This window comes from Canis lupus, chromosome 24 (genome assembly GCF_003254725.2).
Source record: "Canis lupus dingo isolate Sandy chromosome 24, ASM325472v2, whole genome shotgun sequence".
Classification (NCBI taxonomy): Eukaryota; Metazoa; Chordata; class Mammalia; order Carnivora; family Canidae; genus Canis; species Canis lupus.
In genome coordinates, this window is record NC_064266.1 from 9199208 (window position 1) to 9225077 (window position 25870).

Sequence of the window (25870 nt, forward strand, 5' to 3'; positions counted from 1 at the left end):
CTCCTTCCACAGTGTGGGTATTGTGGACATTGCTGACATTGTGGACATTGCTGCTAGAAACATCGGGGTGCAGGTGTCCCGGCGTTTCACTGCATCTGTATCTTTGGGGTAAATCCCCAGCAGTGCAATTGCTGGGTCATAGGGCAGATCTATTTCTAACTCTTTGAGGACCCTCCACACAGTTTTCCAGAGTGGCTGCACCAGTTCACATTCCCACCAATAGTGCAACAGGGTTCCCCCTTCTCCACATCCTCTCCTGTTGTTTCCTGCCTTGTTAATTTTCCCCATTCTCACTGGTGTGAGGTGGTATCTCATTGTGGTTTTGATTTGTATTTCCCTGATGGCCAGTGATGCGGAGCATTTTCTCATGTGTTTGTTGGCCATGTCTATGTCTTCCTTTGTGAAATTTCTGTTCATGTCTTTTGCCCATTTCATGATTGGATTGTTTGTTTTGGAAGGAGAAATTCTATCTATGATTTAGATTAAAAAATTTTAAATGCTGTCCTATATTGGGCACTTGCCTAATCCTTAATCAGGATTAGTTTGTATACTGGTACTTAATGATGTGCTTTAAACTTGATTACCTTTTGTGGTGGTGGGAGGGCATCTGTGGTAGGTTTTTATCTCCTTCAAGTGTTTCAGAAGTTTTCAGAATGGCTTTCTCAGGTTTATTCTAAAATAATCTTTTACATAGTTTCTCACAAACTTAGTATTTCATTCTTATATATAGATGTGAATTTCATTCTGGTCTTATTCCCTTCAGCCTAGAACAAGCATTTCTGATAATGTGGTAGATGTGGTGGTAAAAAGTCAGCTTTCATTATCTGAAAAAAAAAAATTTGTCTTTACTTTTAAAAGATAATTTCTTGTTGGATACAGACTTGTCAATTTTTTTCTTTCAGCACTTTTTTTATTGTAAAAAATATATAACATAAAATTTACTATTTTAACAATATTTAAGTATATAATTCAGTGGTATTAATAAGTACATTCAGTGTTGTATAACTATCACCACTACGCATTTCCATAACTTTTTTATCATCCCAAGAAGAATACTCTGTACTCATTAAATAGTATCTACTCATTCTCCCTTTTCTCCAGGCCCTGGTAACCTCTATTCTGCTTTTTTTCTCTATAACTTTGCCTTCTGTAGGTAGTTCCTATAAGTGGAATCATATAACATTTGTCCTTTTGGGTCTGGCTTATTTCACTTAGCATAATGTTTTCAAAGTTTTGGATTAGTGAGAGAGAAATTTTTGTAGCACAAATCAGAATTCTGTTCTTTTTCTTTGTTTTTAAGAATTGTTTTTTATCTTTGGTTTTCAGCAGTTTAACAATGATATGCCTAGGTGTGGTTTCTTTGTGCCTTTTACTGTGCCTGCTGAACCTGTGGTTAATATTTTTAATCAAATTAGGAGAACTTTTGGACAATATTTGTTTAGATATTTTTTCTTGTCCATAATCTTCATCATTTGTTTCTGGGACTTTAATTCTACTTGTATGAAGACACCTGATACTGTCGTGTGTTATTGAAGCACTCATTTTTCAGCTGTTGTTTTTCCTCTGTGATTTCTGTATTAGTCAGGATTCTCTAGTAAAACAGAACAAATAGGAGATTGATCTCTTTATCAGATTTATTATAAAGATTTGGCTTTCATATTTAACACAATTATGGAGGCTGACAAGTCCCAAGTCAGTCAGCAAGCTGGAGACCCAGGAGATCCAATGGTATAGTTCAATCCAAGTCCAAAGGCCTGTGAACCAGGAGAGCTAGTTGTGCATTTCCAGTCTGAAGGCTAGCAGGCTCGAGACTGAGGAGGAGCCAATGTTTTAGTTAAGTGTAAAGATGGAAAAAATGTTCCAGTTTGAAGGCAGTCAGGCAAAAAGCATTCTCTTTAAGAGGAGAGTATTCTTTTAGTTCTATGAAGTATTTCAACTGATTAAACAAGGTCCACCTACATAAGGAGGGCAGTCTGCTTCAGTCTACCAGTGTATATTTTTTATTTTTTTTCAGTCTACCAGTTTAAATGTTAATCTCATCCTCATCAGACACACGCAGACACACCCAAAATAATGTTTGACCAAATACCTGGGCACCCTGTAGCCCAGTCAGGTTGACACATAAAATTAACCATTATACTTCCATTTGTATGATTTCTGTTGAATTGTCCTGAAGTTCACGTCTTTTCTTCTACAGTGTCCAATTGGTATCAATCTAATTTGCGTTTTTTTTTAACAATATAAAATACTGTATTTTCAGTTCTAAAGTTTCCATTTTTTAAAAGTTTCTGTATTTCCCCTGAAAGTCCCTTTGTCTTCACTTAAAATACCCATTATTAACATGTTTATTGTTATTTAAAAGCCCTTGATTGTTAATTCTAAAATTTAGGTCATTGGTAGGTCAGTTTCTATTGATAGTTTTTTTTCCTTGACTCTGGATCACATTTTTTTGTTTTGTTGTATGTCATTATATACATATATGTATATATTGCAACCTGGGCATTATGGATGATACATTTTAAAGACTATGGATTTGTTATCTTCCTTTGAATGATACTGAGTTTTGTTTTAGCATGTAGTAAAATCATTTGTAGATCCCCTTGATTTTGTCACAGTCTGGTTTTCAGGCTTTGTGAAAGTGAGTCTCTTTCAGTTTTGTTTTTAAACTTAGGGTTAATCCTTAGTACTAGCTTGTGGTCTTTTGTCCTATGATATGGCCATTGTAGGGTTTCATTCAAAAGTCTCAAACTTGAAATGTTGTCTCTTCTACGGCAAGTATTTTTCAAAATCTGTGTCAGCTTTTCAGCTGTTGTTTTCTTTACTAAACTCTATGGAATCTTGCATCTTGTATGAACAGTTAAGGGCTCATTCAAGAATTTGAAGGGACGTTTACATAGATTTGTGGGCTTCATTTTTTTTTGTATGTGTGTCTTTCTCCTTTCCAGGATTCTTCCCTCAATTTTCAGCTGCTTCAGTAGTGCCAAACACCGTCATCTCCACCTGGCAAGACTGTAGTTTTCAATTTGAGATCTTTTTGTTGTGCATCTACAGTTTTGACTGTAGTGCCTCATGGGGAAAGCTGTGTAAATGTGATCTCACCCAGTATGTTTCTTTTCTTTCAGTGGTTGAATCATCTCCTATTTCTGCCAGCTTTTGGTTACTAGCCTTCAAATAGCTTTGCTTTAAAACATTTTTTTTTATTTAAAAAATTCTGACCAGAGTTTATAATTGTTACTGGTCTGTGGGTTAGTCTCATATAAGCTACTCCATTATCAGGAGCTGGAACCTGTGCCTTATAAATGTGTACTATTAATAGATACAATAATATAAATAATACATATAATATAAATTAACAAAATATAACAAACTTCACATTATAAAATATAGTTGGTTACTTAACATTATATTTGTTCCTTTTTAATTGTGTGGTACAGGAATATGTTACCTTTTTAAAAATGGGAGCATTCTGGGGATCCCTGGGTGGCTCAGCGGTTTGGCATCTGCCTTCGGCCCAGGGTGCTATCCTGGAGTCCTGGGATTGAGTCCCGCGTTGGGCTCCCAGCATGGAGCCTGCTTCTTCCTCTGCCTGTGTCTCTGCATGCCTCTCTCTGTCTGTCTATCATGAATAAATAAACAAATAAATCTTAAAAAAAAAAATTGGAGCATTCTACCTAAACCTAACCTTCCTTTTTACTTCCATTTCCAGTCCCAGTGACTCCGGTCTACTCCCATAGCCATACTTATTTGTTGATTTGCTTTTTTCTGTGTCAACAGAAATGCTGGAGTATATAGTATTATTCTTTTTATTAGTTTTAGATAAATGGTATCAGACTCTGGTATCTATAATAGATTTTTAGATAAATGGTATTATTATATGATACTTACAGTGTTTTTTGTCAGTCATCAAAATGTATTTTGGAATCTTTCTATGTTGATATATATAGATCAAATAATTTTTTTAATTGTTAAAAATTTTTACTTTTTTTTAGATCAATTAATTTTTAAACTACTAAATACCATTTACCGTATTTATTTAACTATTTCTTTATTGATGGGCACTCAGGTTGTTTCTAGATTTTGCCATTAACATTGATGATTTCACAAATATTCATGTACATATCCCTTTGTACATATATGTAGTTTTTTGTTTGTTTATGTAGTTGGAAGTAGATTTGCTGAATCAGAATGTATATTTACCTTATGCAGGCTATTGTTAGTTTACCCTCCCAAGACATTTACTGTTTGTCTACTTTGGAGAAATCTGTCTTTGTAAAGTTGCCATTATTGACCACATAGAGGCACAGAATATAGACCTTAGAGGTATATATCTTTGTGTGACCATGCAAGTTACCTCTAAGAAACTTTTCTTATGGAGATATTGTGATTGAGATAATATATAAAGAATTTTTATTCCAATTTCTGGCACTTAGAAACACTCAAATGTTAACTATGAATATAATTTTACTATTACTAATATGTTGGATATGAAATGATCCTGGTGATATGATTTCATCAGAATTTAATAGGCCTAGCTCTTTAGCACTGACTCATGATTTTAGTAATTGATCCTAACTGAAGTTAGGTGTAGCCTTAGAGAGGTGATTCTCAACTTTGGCTGCATATTAGAATCCCTAGAGAGCTTTAAAAAACTCTGAAGCCCTGGCTGCACCCAAAATCAGCAACTCTATAGCTTGTACCCAGGCATCTGAAGTTTTTGAAATTTTGAAGGTAATTTCAATATATATTCAGTTTTAACAGAGTCTGGGATAAAGCTTGTACATGCTTTTGAGTTCTTCCAGAAGATTCATTAAAGTTGAAATTGAAAGGAATGTAGTTTTGTTGTTTCTTGGTAAAGGGCAACCTTAAATAGTTTGTGCTACAAAGTTGTTACCATCCAGTCCTTAATTTTCAGCTATTTTATGCTTTGATTGGACCTAAGATACGTGTATAAATCAGGTAAAGAGTAGATTGCAGACGTTGTTCTATCCTATCAATTTATGGGCATGATTGTGACACAAGGAATCCTATTTTCTTTTCTACTGACTGTGTTCTGTTCTTATAGTTTTTCTGCCTTAAGGTAGAATACTTTGAAAGATAACATGATTGATAAGACATATTTTATGTACTGATTTTAGGGTTTTATTACTGGTATGTGATATATCAGTACTTTACTCTTTAATATGGCCAGTTATGTTGGTTTAAATTTTTTTTATTTTTAGGTAATTATAAATTCACGGGCAGTTTTTTAATGTATATTTTTTATTGGAATTTGATTTGCCAACATATAGTATAACACCTAGTGCTCAGTGTAGGTCACCCAGTCACCCCATACCCCCTCTCTCTCCTCCCTTCCACTACCCCTTGTTTGTTTCCCAGAGTTAGAAGTCTCACATGTTTTGTCACCCTCTCTGATTTTTCCCACTCATTTTCTCTCCTTACCCCTTTATTCCCTTTCACTATTTTTTTTATATTCCCCATATGAATGAAACCATATAATGATTGTCTTTCTCCGATTGACTTACTTCACTCAGCATAATACCCTCCAGTTCCATCTGCATCAAAGTAAATGGTGCGTATTTGTCCTTTCTGATGGCTAAGTAATATTTCATTGTGTGTGTGTGTGTGTGTGTGTGTGTGTGTATCACATCTTTTTAATCCATTCATCTGTCAAAGGACATCGTGGCTCTTCCACAGTTTGGCTATTGTGGAAATTGCTGCTATGAACATTGGGGTGCAGGTGTCCCGGCATTTTACTACATCTGTATCCTTGGGGTAAATACATAGTGGTGCAATTGCTGGGTCATAAAGTAGCTCTATTATTAACTTCTTGAGGGACCTCCACACAGTTTTCCAGAGTGGCTGTACCAGTTTGCATTCCCACCAGCAGTGCAAAAGGGTTCCCCATTCTCCACATCTTCTCCAACATTTGTTGTTTCCTGTCTTGTTAGTTTTTGCCATTCTCATTGATGTGAGGTGGTATCTCATTGTGGTTTTGATTTGTATTTCCATGATAACAAGTGATGCAGCATATGTTCTCATGTGCTTGTTGGCCATGTGTATGTCTACTTTGGAGAAATTTCTGTTCATGTCTTCTGCCCATTTCATGATTGGAATTTTTGTTTCTTGGGTGTTTAGTTTGATTAAGTTCTTTATAGATCTTGGATACTAGCCCTTTATCTGATATGTCATTAGCAAATATCTTCTCCCATTCTGTAGGTTGTCTTTTAGTTTTGTGGACTGTTTCTTTTGCTGTGCAGAAGCTTTTTATCTTAAGTCTCATAGTACATTTTTGCTTTTGTTTCCCTTGCCTTCATAGATGTATCTTGCAAGAAGTTGCTGTGGCCACGTTCAAAAAGGGTGTTGCCTGTGTTCTCCTCTAGGATTTTGATGGAATCTTGTCTCACATGTAGATCTTTCATCCATTTTGAGTTTATCTTTGTGTATGGTGTAAGAGAATGGTCCAGCATCATTCTGCATGTGGCTGTCTAATGTTTACAACACCATTAATTAAAGAGCCTTTCATTTTTCCAGTGGCTATTTCCTGCTTTGTCGAATATTAGTTGAGTGCCCATTTCTGGGTTCTCTATTCTGTTCCATTGATCTATGTGTCTGTTTTTGTGCCAGTACCATAGTGTCTTAATGATCACAGCTTTGTAATACAGCTTGAAATCTGGCATTGTGATGCCTCTGGCATTGGTTTTCTTTTTCAATATTCCCTTGGCTATTTGGGGTCTTTTCTGATTTCTTACAAATCTTAAGATAATTTGACCAACTCTGTGAAGAAAGTCCATGGTATTTTGATAGGGATTGCATTGAATGTGTAAATTTCCCTGGGTAGCATAGACATTTTCATAATATTTATTCTTCCAATCCATAAGCATGGAATGTTTTTCCAACTCTTTGTGTCTTCCTCAATTTCTTTCTGAAATGTTCTGTAGTTTTTAGGGTATAGATCCTTTACCTCTTTGGTTAGATTTATTCCTAGGTATCTTATGCTTTTGGGTGCAATTATAAAAGGGATTGATTCCTTAATTTCTCTTTCTTCGGTCTCATTGTAGTGTATAGAAATGCCACTGATTTCTGGGCATTGATTTTGTATCCTACCACATTGCTGAATTGCTGTATGAGTTCTAGCAATCTCGGGGTGGAGTCTTTTGGGTTTTCTATATACAGTATCATGTCGTCTGCAAAGAGGGAGAGTTTGACTTCTTTGGTAATTTGAATGCCTTTATTTCTTTTTGTTGTCTGGTTGCTGAGGCTAGGACTTCTAGTACTATGTTGAATAACAGCGGTGAGAATAGACATCCCTATTGTGTTCCTGATCTTAGGGGAAAGGCTCTCAGTGTTTCCCTATTGAGAATGATATTTACTGTGGGCTTTTCATAGATGGCTTTTAAGATACTGAGGAATGTCCCCTCTATCCCTACACTCTGAAGAGTTTTGATCAGGAATGGATGCTGTATTTGTCAAATGATTTTCCGGCATCCTTTGAGAGGATCAAATGGTTCTTGTTTTTTCTCTTGTTGATGTGATCCATCACGTAGACTGTTTCACAAGTGTTGAAGCACCTTGCCTCCTGGGGATAAATCCCATTTGGTCATGGTGAATCACCTTCTTAATGTACTCTTGGATCCTACTGGCTAGTGTCTTGTTGATAATTTTTGCATCTGTGTTCTTCAGGAATATTGGTCTATAATTCTCCTTTTTGGTGGAGTCTTTGGTTTTGGAATTAAGGTAATGCTGGCCTCACATAATGAGTTTGGAACTATTCCGTCCCTTTCTATCCTTTGGAACAGCTTTAGTAGTATAGGTATTTCTTCTTTAACGGTTTGATAGAATTCTCCTGGGAAGCCATCTGGCCCTGGACTTTTGTGTCTTGGGAGGTTTTTGATGACTGCTTCAGTTTCTTTGCTGGTTATTTGCCTGTGCAGGTTTTCTATTCCTTCTTGTTCCAGTTTTGGTAATTTGTGGTTTTCCAGAAATGCATCCGTTTCTTCTATATTGCCTAATTTGTTGGTATATAGCTGCTCATAACACATTTTTAAAGCAGTTTGCATTTCCTTGGTATTGGTTGTGATATCTCCTCTTTCATTCATGATTCTATTAATTTGAGTCTGGCTAGGGGTTTATCTATCTTATTAATTCATTCAAAGAACCAGCTCTTGGTTTTGTTGATCTGTTCTACAGTTCTTCTGGTCTCTATTTCATGAAGTTCTGCTCGAATCTTTATTCTCTCTCTTCTCCTGCTTGGTGTAGGCTCTATTTGTTGTTCTTTATCCAGTTCCTTTAGGTGAGAGGTTAGCTTGTGTATTTGTGTTTTTTTTTTTTCAAGTTTTTGAGGGAGGCTTGTATTGTGATGTATTTTCTGCTTAGACTACTTTTGCTGTATCCCAAAGATTTTGAATGGTTGTATCTTCATTTTCATCGTTTCCATGAATCTTTTAAATTAATTCTTCTTTAATTTCTTGGCTGACCCATTCATCTTTTAGTAGGATGCTCTTTAACCTCCATGTGTTTGAGTTTCTTCCACATTTCTTGTGATTGAATTCTGGTTTCAAAGCATTGTGGCCTGAAAATACGCAGGGGACAATCCCAATTTTTTGGTATCGGTTGAGACCTGATCTGACCCAGTATGCGGTCTATTCTGGAGAAAGTTCCATGTACACTTGAGAAGAATGTGTATTCAGTTACATTTGGATGGGAAGTTCTGTATATGTATGTGAAAAATCTATTTGGTCCAGTGTATCATTTAAGGCCCTTGTTTCTTTGGTGTTGTTCTGCTTAGAATAGATGTCATTTGCTGAGTGTGCTGTGTTGAAGTCTCCTCCTATTAGTATATTATTAAGTATTGCTCTACTTTGGTTATTTTTTTTTAAGATTTTATTTATTTATTCATGAGACACACACACACACACACACACACACACACACAGAGCGAGAGGCAGAGACATAGGCAGAGGGAGAAGCAGGCTCCACGCAGGGAGCTCGACATGGGACTCGATCCTGGGTCTCCAGGATCATGCCCTGGGCCAAAGACAGGCACTCAACCGCTGAGCCACCCAGGGATCCCCCTCTACTTTGGTTAATTGATTGATATACTTGGCGGCTCCCACATTAGGGGCATAAATATTCATGATTTTTAGGTCTTCTTGTTGGATAGACCCTTTAAGAATGATATAATCCCTCTTCATCTCTTACTACAGTCTTTGGTATAAACTCTAATTTATGTGATATGAGGATTGCCATCCCAGCTTTCTTTTGAGGACCATTTGAATGGTAAGTGGTTCTTCACCTCTTCCTTTTCAGGCTGGAGGTGTCCTTAGGTCTCAAATGAATCTCTTGTAGAGAGCATATAGATGGGTCATCGTATTACCTATTCAGTCTCTGTTTCTGTGGATTGTTTCTTTGGGCACCCTCTATTATAGGGTCCCCATTAATATTTCTTGCAGAGCCAATTTGGTGGGCACATAATCTTTCAGTTTCTGCCTATCGTGGAAGCTCTTTATCTTTCCTTCAATTCTGAATGAGAGCCTTGCTGGATAAACTATTCTTGGCTGCATGTTCTTCTCATTTAGTAGCCTGTATATATGATGCCCGGTGGTCTGCTGTTAATCTGATATTTCTCCCCATATAAGTTAGGAATCTCTTGTCTCCAATTGCTTTAAGAATTTTGTCTTTATATTTGAAATTTGCAAGTTTCACTATTAAATGATGAGGTGTTTTAAGAGTTTTTATTGATTTTTGCGGGGGTCCTCTGTATCTCTTGAATATGAATGCCTATTTCCTTCCCCCAGATTTGGGAAGTTCTCAGTTATGATTTGTTGAAATATACTCTGTGGTCCTCTTTCTCTCTCAGCCTCGTCTGGAATCCCAATTAGATGTATATTCTTCCTTCTTAAGCTATCATTTATTTCCCTAAGCCTTTCCTCATGGTCTCTTAATTGTTTTTCTCTTTTTCCTCAGCTTCCTTCCTTGTCATCAACTTGTCTTCTATGTTACTCACTCTCTCTTCCACCTCATTAACCGTAGCAGTTAGAGCATCCAGTTTGGATTGCATCTCATTTGATCTGTTTTTAATTTCAGCCTAATTACATCTCGATTCTGTAGAAAGGAAGTCTCAGAGTCATGTATACTTTTTTTCCAGAGCCACCAGTAGCTTTATAATTGTGCTTCTGAATTGAATTTCTGACATCGTATTTAAATCCATATTCTATTAGCTTTGTGGCAGAGTGTATTGTTTTCAGTTCTTTCTTCTGTGGTGAATGATTCCTTCTAGTCATTTTGTCCAGTACAGAGTGGCTGTATTAGCGGGCTGAGTCAAAAATATCAACACTGACCTAAGTAAAATATACCCTAAACGATTCCAAAGAGGTCAGAGACCTGAAAATAAAAGAAAAAGAAGAACAGAACAAAATAAAACAAAAGGACCACTAAAGTGAAGAACAGTCTTTAAAACAAAGTAGTAAAAAGAAAAGGCCAAAAACCAAAAAGAAAGAGAAGAAAAGAAAAAAAAAAAAAGTAAAGAAAAGAGAAAAAAATGGGGGCTGGGGGGTGGTGGTCATGGTGAGGAAGTGGTAGTGGAGAGAGAATGTAGTCTATCTGATGGTTCCTAGAGGGTGATCTTCTTGGTTCTGAGTGTATTTTGTTCTGTATATTAGAAAATGCTCAATCCTAAGTTTATATAAAACAACAATACTTATAGAAAGACCCAACGCTGACCACAAAAACATAAACACGATAAAAGAGGGGGGCAGAATGGAAAGGAAGAACGAATATAATCTCACAGAATGAACCAACAGTGTGTTCCACTTGGTTCTTGGTATATTTTGGTCGTGTGTTAGAAGGTACTAACTTCCACCATTATAAAACAAAATGAGTTAGAAAAAACAAAAAACAAATACCCATATCTTGTATATCTACCAAAATTAAATTGAGTACGTTGAAGGGAATCCAGAAGTGAAAAATATATCTAAGACATGTAATTGTAGAAATATGAAAGTCAAAAAGGAAAAAAGTTAAGAATGAAGAGTTGGTAAAATATTGTATTTAAGGTGGGAAAAGAAAAAATATTGGAAATTTTAAGTCTGATATAAAAAAGGAGTTGTAATGGATAAAGAAAAAAAAAAGACCCTCTAGTTTTATATACTATTTTCCCTCAGTCCTGGAGCTTTTCAGTGCTGCTTGTTCAGTAAACTTGCTTTTCCCTTGTACTTCCAGCAGTTCTTCTGGGGGAGGGGTCTGTCTGCTGTGCTGATTCTCAGGTGTCTGTGCCTGGGCGGGATGCCCCACCCCTTTCCAGGTGCTGGGCTGAGTCTGAGCTGTTTATTCTGTGAGGCCTTTGTTCCCTCAAGGCCTTGCCTCTCCCAAGCACAAGGTGAAACAAAGCAGAAAGAGAACAATGGTGGTGGCCAGATTTCCAGCTCTGAAGTCAGCTCCCTGGAAGTAACTAATCACAGTCTCCCAGTGCACACTGGCCTAGGTGCTCCTGGGGGCAGACGCAGGTACACTGATCTACACAGCCTGTGCTGCACCCAGTGGCAGGAGAGTTCTCGCTGTCCTGTGCCCTCCCTGCTTCCACCTACTGCAGTTTGCCGTGCGCTTTTCCACTGGGTGCCCCTCCTCTTATAGTGACTCCGGGAATCTTGAGGCTTCACCATGCCTCCTGTGATTCTGCCCAATTTCCCTGCCAAGCACCTTTCCACCATTGAAAACTCTAATGCAGATCTTAAAATTTCCGGCTTCTCCAGGGCTGGGCTTTCATGGCCCAGAGGTTTTCACCTCTCTGCTTTAGCCCTGCTAGTCACGGTTCTCCTCCCCCACTTTATTCTTTTTTATTTTTTTTCACCTTCCTACCTTGTTAGAAGTGAAAACTTTTCTCTGTGTAGCATTCCAGCTGTTCTCTTTTTAAATATCCGGTCAAATTCGTAGTTTTTCAAGATGTTTTGAAAGTTATCTAGGTAAGTTTGTGGGACCAGATGAGTTGAGGACTCCTACTTTTCTGCCATCTTGCCCCTCCTCTCAGGTTTTTTCTAAGTCCTCTTATCCTCGTCTTCTTCCTCCTCCTTATTCACCCCCCCCCCCCCCCAATCTGGCTTGAATATACTTGGTGTTGCAGTAGAAGGTAGGAGCAGATTTTTATAGTTCTGAATATGCTCTATTGTAAGAGCATTATCCCTTTCAATCACCAGCTTATTGTGGGAGGTGTGTCTTTTGAAATTCCCACCTTTAATGGGCTCTGAGCCTGACTCTCTTTGATGCCATTTAACCAAACTCATGTGCTAGGGTTGGCAAATGTTCACAGTGCAATAATAATAGCATTAGTTCTTAGTTTACCTGCAGAATTGATTTGGTACTTTTTTAAGGTTTTTAATGTTTTAAAGGTATTGTGTCTTCACATTTCATCCAACATTTTTAGTAAATTCAATAAGAGAATTACTCTGAATAATTTAGTTTGCCATTTTCAGATACTTTGATAATCTCTTTAGCATTATATTCTAGTTTATAATTTCTCTTTTTTCAGCTGAATCTAATTGGCTTTGAAATCTGTATGTGAAGTTTAAAATTTTTAATTATTTTTTATTTTTAGAAGCTCCACTTTATTCTTTTTTAAGCGTGCCTGGTCATTTCATCATTTTTTTGTATCTTAATTGTATTTTCAGTAACTTAAAAAAACTTTCTGTGAGCATAAACATATTTTATATTCTATGTCTGACTATTCCAATATCTGAGGCTTTTGTAGGTCATATTATGCTTTCTCATATTTGCCTGGCTGTTAGTCTGTTATTTTTGGTGGTTCATTTCTCCTGTATCTTGTAAAAAAAATTTTTTTTTTTTTTTTAACTATGGGCTCATGTTATTTGGAACATAGGAATTCTCTGAGGTCTGGTAAGTTAAGATGTGTTTTTCCAGGGAGTATTTGTAGTCATTTTTGATGGGTTTTTGAAGCTCTGCAACAGAAAGATCATTTGTGCATGTATGTGTATGTGTGTTCAGACCACACAGATAATAAGAATTCTCCTCTAAACTTGTCTGAATTTACTTTTCATTCATAAATTTTTAGTGAACCTTTTTCTCCTTTACATATATAGCCACTGCTGAAACTTGAAGGTTTCCTGTTTCTTTGTGTATTAGTTTTCCCTTTCACTGGGCATATTACTCCTTGAGATTCCTTACTTTTTTTTGGTGGAAAATCTCTAATATGTTTTCTCGTGCTGCATTGTCCCCAGATTTCATTCCTTTATGCACAGAGAACTTCAAAACCAAAGTTGGCAGTAGCATGCATTAACAGATACCATCTACCTCTACCTTCAGGACTCATTTGTCTATCTGGATTTAATCTTTTTCATACTTCTTTAACCTTTGGTTATTTCTCTTATTCTCCTACCACCTCTGTGTACATTGGAAAAAACTTTCTTTTAACCCTTTATGCAACATTCTTAAAGAAGGCTCCTTAGGATATTTCATTACCCCATTGTCCTAATATTTCTCAAATTTTATTTTTAATGTTTCTTTTATAGGATTCAGTTTAGCTGCATTTAAAAGAAACAAGAGGAAACTAGAGCTGGCAGAAAGGGTGGAAACAGATTTCATTCAACTAAAGAAAAGAAGACAATCAAGTGAAAAGGTCAGGAGGTGTTTGAAATAATCATTAATGTATCATAATGATACCTATAATCTGCAATTAGACATGTAAGCTTTAAAATGGTACTTTCTTGTAGAAATACAATGGATGCCACATATGTATTTCTAAGTTTTCCAGTAGCTACATTTAAAAAAAAATGTAAAAGAAACAGGTAAAATTAATTTTAACACTTTATTTAAACCAATGAATTCAAAATATCCCTTCAGAAGTGTAACCAATGAAAAAATTATTAGTGAGCTGTTGAGCTTTCTTTTTTCCTTTTTGTATTATGTCTTCAAAACTAGTGTATATTTTATACTTCTAGCACATTTCAATTATACTAAGTTTTCATTGGAAATATTTGGTTTATACTTATATTTAATAAAATTAACAGTTCAAAAATAGGTTTGCATAACAAGTTATGCCAAACATACTTAAAACTTTCTAATAATTGGATATATTTTAAATTTAAATTATTTAACATTTCGTAAAATAAAAAATTCAGTTTCTCATCACTCTTGCCACATTTTAAGTGCTCAGTAGCTACATGTGGCCCATGTCTACTGTTTTGGTTCTTGTTGCTCTAGACAGTGATTTTTAACATGGCTGTGTAGAGGGTAGAGTGTCTTATAAGGAAATGTGTATATTGGATTCATGTAGATATTTTTACATTCTAATTACATGTCTGTTTCTTATTCTTTTGCATTCTTTGTTTGCATTTTACGCATTAGTATGGCATCATGAGTCCATGTGTCACATTTCTTAAGTGTTCTGAGGGGTAGAAAGAATTTGAAAACCACAACATTCTTGTTCAGCCTGTGGCTTGGGGGTCTGTTAGCACACAATTCATGATGGGTGTCTCACATCACAGTCATTTGATGTACTTTGACATCTCATTAATGTTCTTTATTGGTTATTCCTTCTATAATTGCTCATACATTGTTTTATTGCTTTCTGTTATAGTTTTATATCATTTACTCTATATAAATGCATAATAAATTATCTTTCTTACTGATATGTATTTTCCCAGTATGTTGCTACAAGGAACAATTAAACATTTTGGTCTAAATCTTTTCATTTTTCTGCCAGAAAAGAGTAAGAAATTAGGAGGTCATTGAAATAGATCTTGGTGAAAGTGAATAGTAGTGTTGTTCCATTTCTTGGATTTTTGTATCCCATGTGATATCTGAGTGACTAAATTTAAGACTTTTTACCTTTTAAAAAATTGTGATAAAATTTGTATGCAGTGAGCAATTTAATTTTTTATAAATGTGTATACCCATGTAACCCACATGCCTGTCAAGATATAGAACATTTCTAGTTCTTTTGTGCTTCCTTCCAGCCAGTCTCCACCCTCTTCAGGCAACTGCTGCTCATAGATGTTTTGTATTGGTCTTAAATTTTATATAGTTGAAATAATATAGAAGGTACTTTTTTCTGTTTGATTGCTTTCACAAAGTGCTTTTGAGACATTTATCACTGGCTCATTCTTTTTTATTTATTAAGAAATCGATATTCCCTTGTATGAATATACTGTAATTTGTTTTTCCCATTCTCCCATTGTTGGGTATTTGGTTTGTTTCCAGATTTTAACTATTGTGAATAAAACTACTCTGAACATTCTTATACAGATTTTTTTTTTTTTTGACATCAGTTTCGGATTTTTATGCAGAGAAATACCAGTTGATTTCTTAGAGAATTAATTAAGCTGGTCTTATTCAGAAGATTCATTGTTTTCTACAGAAAATATTTATTAAGCAGTTACTCTTGGTACTGAGTTGGGTAGTAAGAAAAGCAATGGTGAACTAGGTGGAGGAAATTCATGCAATAATGAAACTTTACATTTTATTGGCTAGAAACAGAAATGTATAAGTATATAATTAAGTAAGCTAGGTACCATGTTTAGTAACTGTTATGAAGGAACCCTTCCATTCCCCCCCTCCCCTCCACAAACACAAGATAATGTGATACAGAGTAATTTGGATATGAGAGATACAAGAGAGACTCAAAGGAGGACTCCTTTAGTTAGAGTAGTCATCACAGATCTCTTTGAGAATGTAACATTTGAAAAATATGAAATGAGTTTTATGAAGAGTCAGTAGAACTCATTCCAGTCAGTAGAACTCACTCTATGTAGTTCATGTGCAGTGTCGCTGGTGGGGAGTTAGCATATTGGAGGAATGGAGAAGAGGGCCAGTGTGCCTAAAGCAGAATGCAAGAGGAGAATGGTGTGAAATGAAGCTGGAGAAATAGCTAGGTGCTGGAGATGTAGCTAGGTAGACCATGGCAAGGAGTTTCAGTTTTATTTTATGAATGAGTCGCCGTTGAAGAGTTAAAAGTAGAGAAGTGGTGCTGTCTTATTCACATTTTACAGATTGTCTTGGACTGTTTTATGTGGTATAGATTGAGGGTGGGGGCAAGAATAGAAGTGAAGAGACTAATTAGGAAGTTACTACAGTTAGAAGATGTTGACAGTGTGGACTGATAGGGATGAAATTGGAGAGAAGTGAATATATCAGGGGTTTCTTTTGAGACTTCCTGGAAAGACAGGTATTATTGTTGCCTTAGATATTGGTAAGGAAGAGAGAAGAATGAAAGGTTTTAGCTTTAGTGACTGAGTATTGCCATTTACTGAGGTGAAAAGGGCTAGAGGAGGTATGGCTTCATGGTGATAGAGGTAGGAAGTGGAAATTTACCCATATCCCCTTAGTGGACTCAGATTAACCAATACTTTTACATTTTCACCATAAGACATATTACCTGATGCCAAAAGCACCCTAAATACTCTAAAGCTAATAGACCACCTTTTAGTGTACCATGCTCCTCTGCTCCTCTCAGTTGAATTTTATGTCACCAAGAGCCCCATTATGCTTGTTTTTATCATTGTAATTATATAATTCATTAAGCGTCATGTAAACTGATGGATAGTGAGTTTAAAAAGAAAGTTGTAGGCTTGAAAACTATGACTGTTGTTTAGAGCTAACTTGAAAAAATAGAATTGGTTTATAAAAAATTGCCATAGGAAAAAAAAAAAAATTGCCATAGAATTAAGTATGGGCAAGCCAGCTGTAAAAGATTGAGAAAAATAAAAATCTAAAAGCATTCTGGGTGTGTTGTTAGTATCTTTATGTTCTTGTTCTATTTTAAATAAAATGAAACTTGAAATCATGGGACAATTCAGTACATTGTAGTTTATGTAAGAAAGATGATACGGAACATTTGGTTGTGGGCGTGCATTCAAAAAAGTCTTTGGTCTTACATAAAAAGATTGGCTAATGAATGAACCTTTGTGTTTTAAATAAAAAGAAAATGTTTAAGTTATGTCTTCTTTGTTTTTAAATGATTCTCCACTTTACCCAGAGAATATTCAACTTTTGAAAAATTTAAGCAACCACTCATATCGGTTAGGAAGATTTTCAGTGAAAAGCATGATATAGATTAACTGTGGAGTTGAGTTATATGAATCTGAAGCTTATGGACAGATCAGAAGGGAGATTCCCACTTGGAAATTATTGGAATCAAAAGGAATATAAATACATGTAGCTAGGTGAACTCACTTAGGAGTGAGAGAAGATAGAGGTCTGAGAATTGAACCCTGGACCAGTTCAACATGTACAAGTTGGGAAGAGGAAAACCCAGCAAAGGAGATAGAAGATGCAGTCAATGAGACAGATATAGCACCAGCAGAGTTTCTAGGAAGCCAAGAGAGGAGCGGTTCAAAGTCAGTCATCACTTGGGTGGAGTGCTGCTAAGAAAAGGGCTAACAAGGACAGAGGACTGACCGTTGGATTTAGCACCTGGAGACTGTGGACCTAGATAAGGACAGTTTCTGTGACATAGGGGACTGTGGAGCTGTGTGGCATGGGTTAATCAGGGAGAACAAAGATGCAGAAAACTCTTTTGAGAAGTTTTGCCATGGGGTAGTAAGAGAGAGAGATATGAAGTCAAGAGCCTCTACCATTGTCGGTTATGGTCTGTGAATTCAATGAGTAATTTAATATACAAAGGCTTAGTTTCCTTATCATTAAATGAAAATTGTGATATTCTTCCATAGCAAGGCTGTTATGGGGAACAAAAGTGATAGTAGATGTTCAAGTGCATTGTGGCTATTGACTAAGTTGGACACAATAGTCTTTGCCATTGTGACCTTCATCGTTGAAGTCACTTAGCAAAGAAAAGGAAAAAGGAAGGGAGGAAGGGAAAGAAAACTGCTGCCCAAATTAGTTACCCTGGGTGGAGTCTTTTTAATGGAGAAGGGGGGATTGGTAAGGAAGGGTAGGTAGTGGTGGATGGAGAGATTGAATTCAGGCATCATTCCAATAGAGTATTTTAGATGACTTAAGTGACAGCAAAACTATTTTTAATATTCAGAATATATGAGCTTTAATGTATACAGAGCTCTGTGTTTGACACTGGCCTACAAAAATGCCTGGGACCTAAGCCCCTGTCACTAAGGAAAGATGCTGGCCAAAGGCTTTGTTTTATAGATGTTTGGTGCATAACCTTAGTAGGCCTTATCTCAGTAGTAAAGATAATAAAACATGCTCACAGAAAGAAAAGACCACCAGATAATGAGCCAGTGAGGCAGAAAATTATACTTTTAAAGAGAAAGTATAGTAATTTTTTAGAGATATGACAGGAAAGGACAGATAGCTATTTTCTAAATCAACCTGTATTTAGTTTATTTCTCCTTATCCTATGTGTGTAGTTTCAGCATAGTTTTGGTTAGCCCAGCATTGATTAAGGCCCAGGACTACTCTTTGTTGTGGCTATGTAATATACTTATGAGTTGGTTATGTAAATATAATAAGAATAGAGTGTTTGGTAACTTTCCTGATGTTGATATTTTTTGTTACTCAGTGTTGAAGGAGATAAACTTTATTTTGAAGAGTATATGGTAGAATAAGTCAATTATTTTTAATCCTGAAAGTCACGTAAATCAATTAGAAAATTTTGTTGTATTGATATTTGCTTTTCTTTAAAAAAAAAAAATTGTACCAACATTACAATAGTAATAGAATTAAAAATTAAAGCAAGAGAAATATTTAATAGTTTGCCACCTCACTAAATTGTAGTGTTTTTATTTTCCTCAGTCTTTGATCATTTACATTTACATTTGACTTAGTTTAAAATAAGAATGGTTAATCCATGGAATGTTTTTGGCGGCAAACAATAGAAAACCTGACTGTGGTTAGGATATGCATATTTGTCTTCCTGCTCCCTGGCTGTTTGCCATATAATAAAAAGTTTGGAGGTGGTTGGTTGCTGGCTATAGCTTAGGTTTCCAGTGATGCTAGAGCCAACATATCTGGAATTCTCTTGGGCCTTTCTCTCATGCCTTTTGCCTTATGGATGTAATATGGCTCCTGCAATTTTAGATGTCACATCTGCATTCAAGGTGAGAAGAAGCGAGATGATGGGGGTGGGGAGACTATTGCCAGATGTATCTGTTACTTTTTAAATCTGGGATGCAAAAGTTTTCCAGAGTCTCCTTATAGACTCCCCTTAGTTAATTTTTTTGGGAAATAGTGGAGAAGGGGCACAATTCAGTCACTTGGCTATTCTTGGTTGCAAGAGAGCTTAGAAGGTTGAGTGGGTTATCCTGATGACAGTCTTACAAAGCTCATGGCTTGCTGCTGGACACTTTATCTTCCTAAACAAAATAATGGTTTTGTCATCAAAGGAAAAGGAGGAAGTGGTTATTAGGTAGGCAACTTATAGCATATAACATAAGGGGAGAAAGTTTTTATCCTTTCCTTCCCCACAATAAACATGCCCCTTATTACTATAAACTGATACTGGGTTAAGGAGCTAGTCTACACATAAATCAAAGAGAAACTCATTTCGTTTTGACTTTTCAGGATATATAGATTTTAAGACAATATTAAAATATGAAGATATAAACTTAGTATTGTCTTGGTAAGTGCATTTATATATATATATTTTTATTTATATATATATATATATTTTAAAAAATGTTATTTATTTATTCATGAGTGACACAGAGAGAGAGAGAGGCAGAGACACAGGCAGAAGGAGAAGCAGGCTCCATGCAGGGAACCCGATGTGGGACTTAATCCTGGGTCTCCAGGATCAGGTCCTGAGCTGAAGGTGGTGCTAAACTGCTGAGCCACCTGGGCTACCCCTGCATTTCTATTTTAATAGAAATGCATGTTTATTTTTCGTGACTTAGAGGGAAGACATGGAAGAGAAGGAAAAATTTACTATTTAACTATAGTGCTGTATAAAGTAAAAATAGTAATTGTTCACTCTGTTCTTCCACTCTCCTCTCTGGTGGACCCACCTCTTATAGATTTTTCTTTTACTCACTTCTTTCCCTTAAGATGTATAGACAGTTCATACTTTGCATGATAGTACTGGACCATAAAAATGTGCAAGCTGGAAGTGTGTGAAGGGGTCTTAATGACAAAAAAATTACACTTGTTCCGTGACCTTTAAACACTTTTGTTAACATATTAAAAACTCTATTATTGTTCGTTATAAATGTATAGAGAAATGATTAAAAGTAACTAAAATTAAATTTTATTTAGTATACTAATTTGAAACACATTAGAGGCAGTAAGAATTAAAGTGTTTTATTTCTGTGTTAAAAAAACTTACCAGGAGTAGTTTGAAGAGTACTTCTTGTCATAACATGATATGGAGTGAGTACCTTTTTATGTCGTGGTGAATTGTCAAACTCCTTTTCAGTTTTGGATTAGCTTTCAGCATTGTATCCTTTGCTCTTTCCATGTTGCAAAATATCTCCCAGAGATTTTTTTTTTCCTTCCTGCCTCTCTCCCTTCCTTCTTTCTCCTTTGGGTATAGTTTATTTATTTATTGAGATATAGTTAACATACAATATTATATTAGATAAATAATAGTGAAAGGGAAAATAAGGGAAGGGAGAAGAAATGTGTGGGAAATATCAGAAAGGGAGACAGAACATAAAGACTGCTAACTCTGGGAAATGAACTAGGGGTGGTAGAAGGGGAGGAGGGCGGGGGGTGGGAGTGAATGGGTGACGGGCACTGGGTGTTATTCTGTATGTTAGTAAATTGAACACCAATAAAAAAAAAATAAAAAAAAAAATAAAATATTTCAAAATACAAAACAATTCTGGAAAGAGGTAAAAAAAAAAAAAAAACAATATTATATTAGTTTCAGGTTATACAACATAGTGATTTGATAGTTCTGTGCATTACTCAGTGTTCACCATGGTAAGTATAGTCAACAACTGTCATCACACATTATATAATATTTTTGATTATATTTCCTGTGCTGTACTTTCATTTTCATGAATTACTTATAACTAGAAGTTTGTACCTCTTAATCCCTTTCCCCTGTTTTGCCCATCTTCTACCCCCCTTCCATCTGGCAACTACGAGTTTGTTCTCTGTATTTATGTGTCTGTTTCTGTTTTTTTGTTGTTGTTCACTTGTTTTTTATATTCTACATGGAAGTGAAATCATATAGTATTTGTCTTTCTCATAGAGTCACTTTAATGTCAAGTTTTTTGCCAATGTCATTTTCTCTGGGACATCTTTGTCCTTTTTATCACAACCACATTCCTTGTTTATGTTAATAAATTTGTCTTCACTAAGTTCCACTGACTGTAGATCTAGAGTATCTTGATGAATGGTGCCAGTGTCAAACATTCCCACTGTCAGCTATTTCCTTATAACTTCATTTATTTTTATTTTATTTATTTTATTTTATTTTATTTTATTTTATTTTATTTTATTTTATTTTATTTTTTATTTATTTTATATTTTACTATTTTATTTTATTTTATTTTATTTTATTTTAAAGATTTTATTTATTTATGAGACAGTGAGAGAGAGAGAGGCAGAGACATAGGCAGAGGGAGAAGCAGGCTCCATGCAGAGAGCCTGATATGGGACTCAATCCCGGGTCTCTAGGATCAGGCCCTGGGCTGAAGGCAGCGCTAAACTGCTGAGCCACCAGGGCTGCCCAACTTCACTTATTTTTGATTAGAATTTTACTTCCAACATTATCACCCTTTCTTTGCTTCACTTTCATCTTTCTTGGCCAGTCCTTCTTTTGATTATCGTTTTTTTTTTTTTAAATGTCATATTTATCACTAGGTGACAAAGAGGCAGCACAGCTACATACTTTGCTGTCTGTGCACAGTGACCCATCACTGACAGACTTTGAAGGAAGTGACATGATTGGTTACTGATCATGATGAACCTCTGATGTTTGTTTACAGAGTGATCTGTGAACTGCAGAGCTAGCAATGAAATCTGTACTTCATGCAACTTATTCATAGTTAATATACCATGGTAACTGAAATTTGAACCATGTTGTTGAGTGACTGATAATATTTAAACTGTGATAACTGACGTTGGTAAATATTGAAACTAGGCAAAGTGAGGACCTTGTGTCTGTAAAGGAACCTGAACTATTTGGCCTGTGGAGGTTCCTTCAGTATGAGTTTTGCTGATCACATATTCATGGTGCTTTTTAGCATGCTTCTCTGTCTTTTCAAATTCCTGCAAATTGGCATTTGGATCTGCCCTAACAATATTGTCTTGAGAACTCACATTGTTAGTATCAGTAATTCTTGTGGTATATGTGATGAAGTGATGACATGTTTTAAATTTATTTTTTGCTTTGTTTTGATAGAAAAAAGAAAAAGTAGTTGTGTTAGTATTAATCTTTATAGTATTTGAGAAAGGAAACCTTTCTTTTGGAATGAAGTGGTTAGCTCATTGACCAATTGCTGTTATTGACTCATGCCACAGAGCTGACTGACTTGCTACAAAGAGGAGATGCTCACATCAGGAAAACAAACAGACTCAATGTATACCATAATCTAGATTTCATAAATATCAGTTTCAAACAGTTAGCCCTGGATATTACTAGAAGGGACTCTTTTATTCTTACAGTATTAAAAGATGTTGGGGGTATTGTTTGATCTCAACATATTTGATGTCTCGGGCTTTTTTTATTCTTTTCATTTTTCACAAGCATGTTGTTGGAATAGTTTCCATGTTTTTTCTTTAATAACAGTTGAATGTCCATAGAATTCTTTGCCTTCTCTTACCACTTTTACAAAGTAATTTAAGTTTTCAATTAATTTCATTGGTTTTTAGGTAAAGCAGTACTTGTATAGACAGTGGAATGAAAGATAATCAGACCTTTTTCCATTTTGTGAATATCTTTCATTCTTCAATTTCTAATGAACAAGTTGAGAAAATTTTGCAGTGCTTTATACAATGCTGTATGTTCAAAACCACTCTAAAGAGATGCTACAACTTTTAATTTTGTGTTCTTTAGCTACCACATAGGGACATCAAATTGGCCACATGTTTCAGAAAGGAAATGTTGGGCCTTGCTTTGTGTGCTTCATATAAATATATTCTATTCTTTTGAAGTATATTGTGGGTAACATTTTTCTCTTTTATCCACCATCTTGAAATTATTATGTAAACGCTTAACTGTATCATACTAAATCACTGTATTTTTTGGGTGAGAGGTAGGTTAAGATCAAAGAAAATAAATGCACAAAAAACAACATGTTTTTCTCAGATTGTTCTATTTGTACTTGTGTACATGTCTTTCTATAATGTGTATAGGGAAAGGAGTAATTAGTCTTTTATAGAAATTTACTTGATCTGGAATTTTGTTGTGTTTCTCAAGAAGATGGTTAATGCATAGATACGAGTAAACAGAAGAAACTTCTTTGAATTCTCTTTATATGAAGAAAGTAATTTATATATTTAAGCTTTTCATAAAACTGAAAATTCGTTCTGTTAAGTGATTACTTTGAGTTGTGAGTAATGTATTAAAAATTACATTTGCATCATCTAAGATTATCTTGATTACTAGATTAGCCTATAGAATTTATATGTAAGTCAGATACATCAATAACTTAAGTAAATGTATTACTTTTGGGGCTCCTGGGTGGCTCAGATGGTTAAACATCTAACTCTTGATTTTAGCTCAGGTCATGATCTCAGGGTTGTGAGACTGAGCCCTGCCTCGACTCTGAGCTGGGCATGAAGCCTGCTTAAGATCCTCTCTCCTCTCCTTTAGCCCCCACCCCCTCCCTCTAAAAAATGTATTTCATTTAATTAGATTACCATCACTTGATGCATTTATGTAGGTTATGGAGCCTGATGATCACTATTCCTTTACAGTTTAACTTGATAGGAATTCTTTAAATGTCTGTGGTTTGTTGTACTTTGTGTCAATTCATCAATTATTTCAAATTAAAAATTTCCGACCTTTGATAGCTGGACAATTGCAGTATTTTCCCCCTATTTCCTAAAAGCTTTTCAATTCTCACATAAAGATTCAATAGCTAGTAGATTGGGTTTCTTCCCAAGTCTTTCTTGAACCCATGCCAAGCTATGCCTTAAATCTATGTTGAGTCTCAAAGTTGTAAGTGGGATAAGATTGAAGCAAGAAGTCATTGTTAACAAATCTTAACTGCTGCTTTTATTTTGTAATGAAAGTAACCTGTGGTTAAGGGACTTATAAGTTGGCATCAGATATTGTCAGCCTTATAAATCCTCCCTCAATTTTTAGAATTTAGCAGTTCTGTAGAGTTCCTTTTAAATTTAATGCAGAATTAGTGGAGAGAGAAAAGAGCATTCCTTCATTATCACTGGAATAATCCCAGGTGATCCTGCATATAATGTAGAAATCACCATATAGTAGCCTTCCTAAAAAAAAGTCCTCCAGTGGATGGACTTTCATTGGGGCTACAGATAGAAGCCTTCCTATAGGAACTGACTTAGGCCATGATATTAAATGCATCTGATTCTAAGTCAGATCTTTTAAATATGTCCTTATATGATATTACCAGCCACTAATGACCTGAGTTGGCCTATTGTAGATGTAGTGATGCTGATACACGTACAGCTGATAAGACCAGCAGAGTAAACCATTATGTGAGAAGACCAGTGTGTATATACATATGTGCACACACACAGCAATTACAGGGGTGTTTTAGGATCAGAAGACAAGAACCAGTGCTTAATTAAGTTGAAGGAGAACTGTCTGTGAGTTGTTAAAGTCTTGATTGGGCTACCTTTTCTATAATCAGTCTTGAAGATTTTGGTAAACAGATGCCAGGAACCATTTGGAATTTAAGACCTGAAGCTGAGATTACTTGAGGAATTGAGGGAGAAGGGCAGGCTAAGAGATGGGGCATAGTGGACCATGAGTTCTAGTCTAGGTCTGCCATTGACTAGTCCAGAGACCTTGGGCAAACATGGAGCCTTTCTAGACTTTAGTTTTCTCAATATGTAAAGTCAGCATGCTGGACCAGGTGTTTACCATGGTTCTTTCCAGCTTGATAATTCTCTGATCTATTTTCTTCCTTTCTTTAAAAAAAAAATTATTTATTTATTCACGAGAGACACACACACACACAGAGGCAGAGACACAAGCAGAGGGAGAAGCAGGTTCCATGCAGGGAGCCTGATGTGGGGCCTGATCCTGGGACTCCAGGATCAGGACTTGAGTCGAAGGCAGACGCTTAACCACTGAGCCACCCAGGCATCCCTCTGATCTATTTTCAGTAGCAGTGTTGAGTTTGTCCAAAACCCCTTTCTGGATCCTCTCTTTAAAATATTCTTTTTTTTTTTTTCTAGTATATCCTAAACCTACAGACCATTAGATTTATCTGGGGAATTTTACAACTGTAGATTCTTAGGCTCTACTCTCAATATACTGAATCAAAATCTGTTTGGGATGGATAAGTTATTGGGCCAGCATTTGAGAATTATTGCTTTCTTCTGCCTAATATATCACAGTGGGCCTAGGAAAACATCTGCTTAGTAATCATTGTTTAAATGAACACAGAACATTCTAGAGGAGTTACAAATACATAACTGTATCCAGTTAATAACTTCATGAGCACATCACTCATTTAGCTCTCCTCCAGGTAGACTAGAGCTCCTTTCTCCCTTCTCTGTGCTTCAGAGTGTGTCTCCCTCTGGGTCATTGTCATTGTCCACAGTCATCTGTTTTAGTTACCATGGTTTCTTAGTTTGGCATGTAATAAGTGCTGAATAAACATTTGTTTAATGAATACATTTTTTGTTTTTTGCTTGTTTTTTTTGGTATAATTAACCATCATCAAGTCTGTAAATTTTCATCCTTGATGACTGGACAATTGCAGTATCTGTCTGACTTCCCTGCTTCTAGCCTTACTGAGTTCATCTTTGATACTGCATATTATCTATCCCAGGATGCATTTCCTTAAAAATATTT

General features: G+C 35.7%; 2 protein-coding genes across 8 annotated transcripts in view; one reads left to right on the forward strand and one right to left on the reverse strand.

Moving 5' to 3' along the window:
* NDUFAF5 (NADH:ubiquinone oxidoreductase complex assembly factor 5) overlaps window positions 1–25870 on the reverse strand; it is a 424603-nt gene that overhangs the window by 254960 nt on the left and 143773 nt on the right. The window lies entirely within an intron of this gene.
* Window positions 1–25870, forward strand: part of TASP1 (taspase 1) — a 315133-nt gene that overhangs the window by 63293 nt on the left and 225970 nt on the right. For all 7 annotated transcript variants that reach the window (XR_007405535.1, XR_007405536.1, XM_035705799.2 and 4 more), the window contains one exon: window positions 13518–13624. Coding sequence is in view for 5 of the 7 variants with exons in the window: in XM_035705799.2 (XP_035561692.2) it covers window positions 13518–13624 (107 nt within the window). In the remaining 2 variants the exon portion in view is untranslated. The remainder of the gene's footprint in view (window positions 1–13517; window positions 13625–25870) is intronic.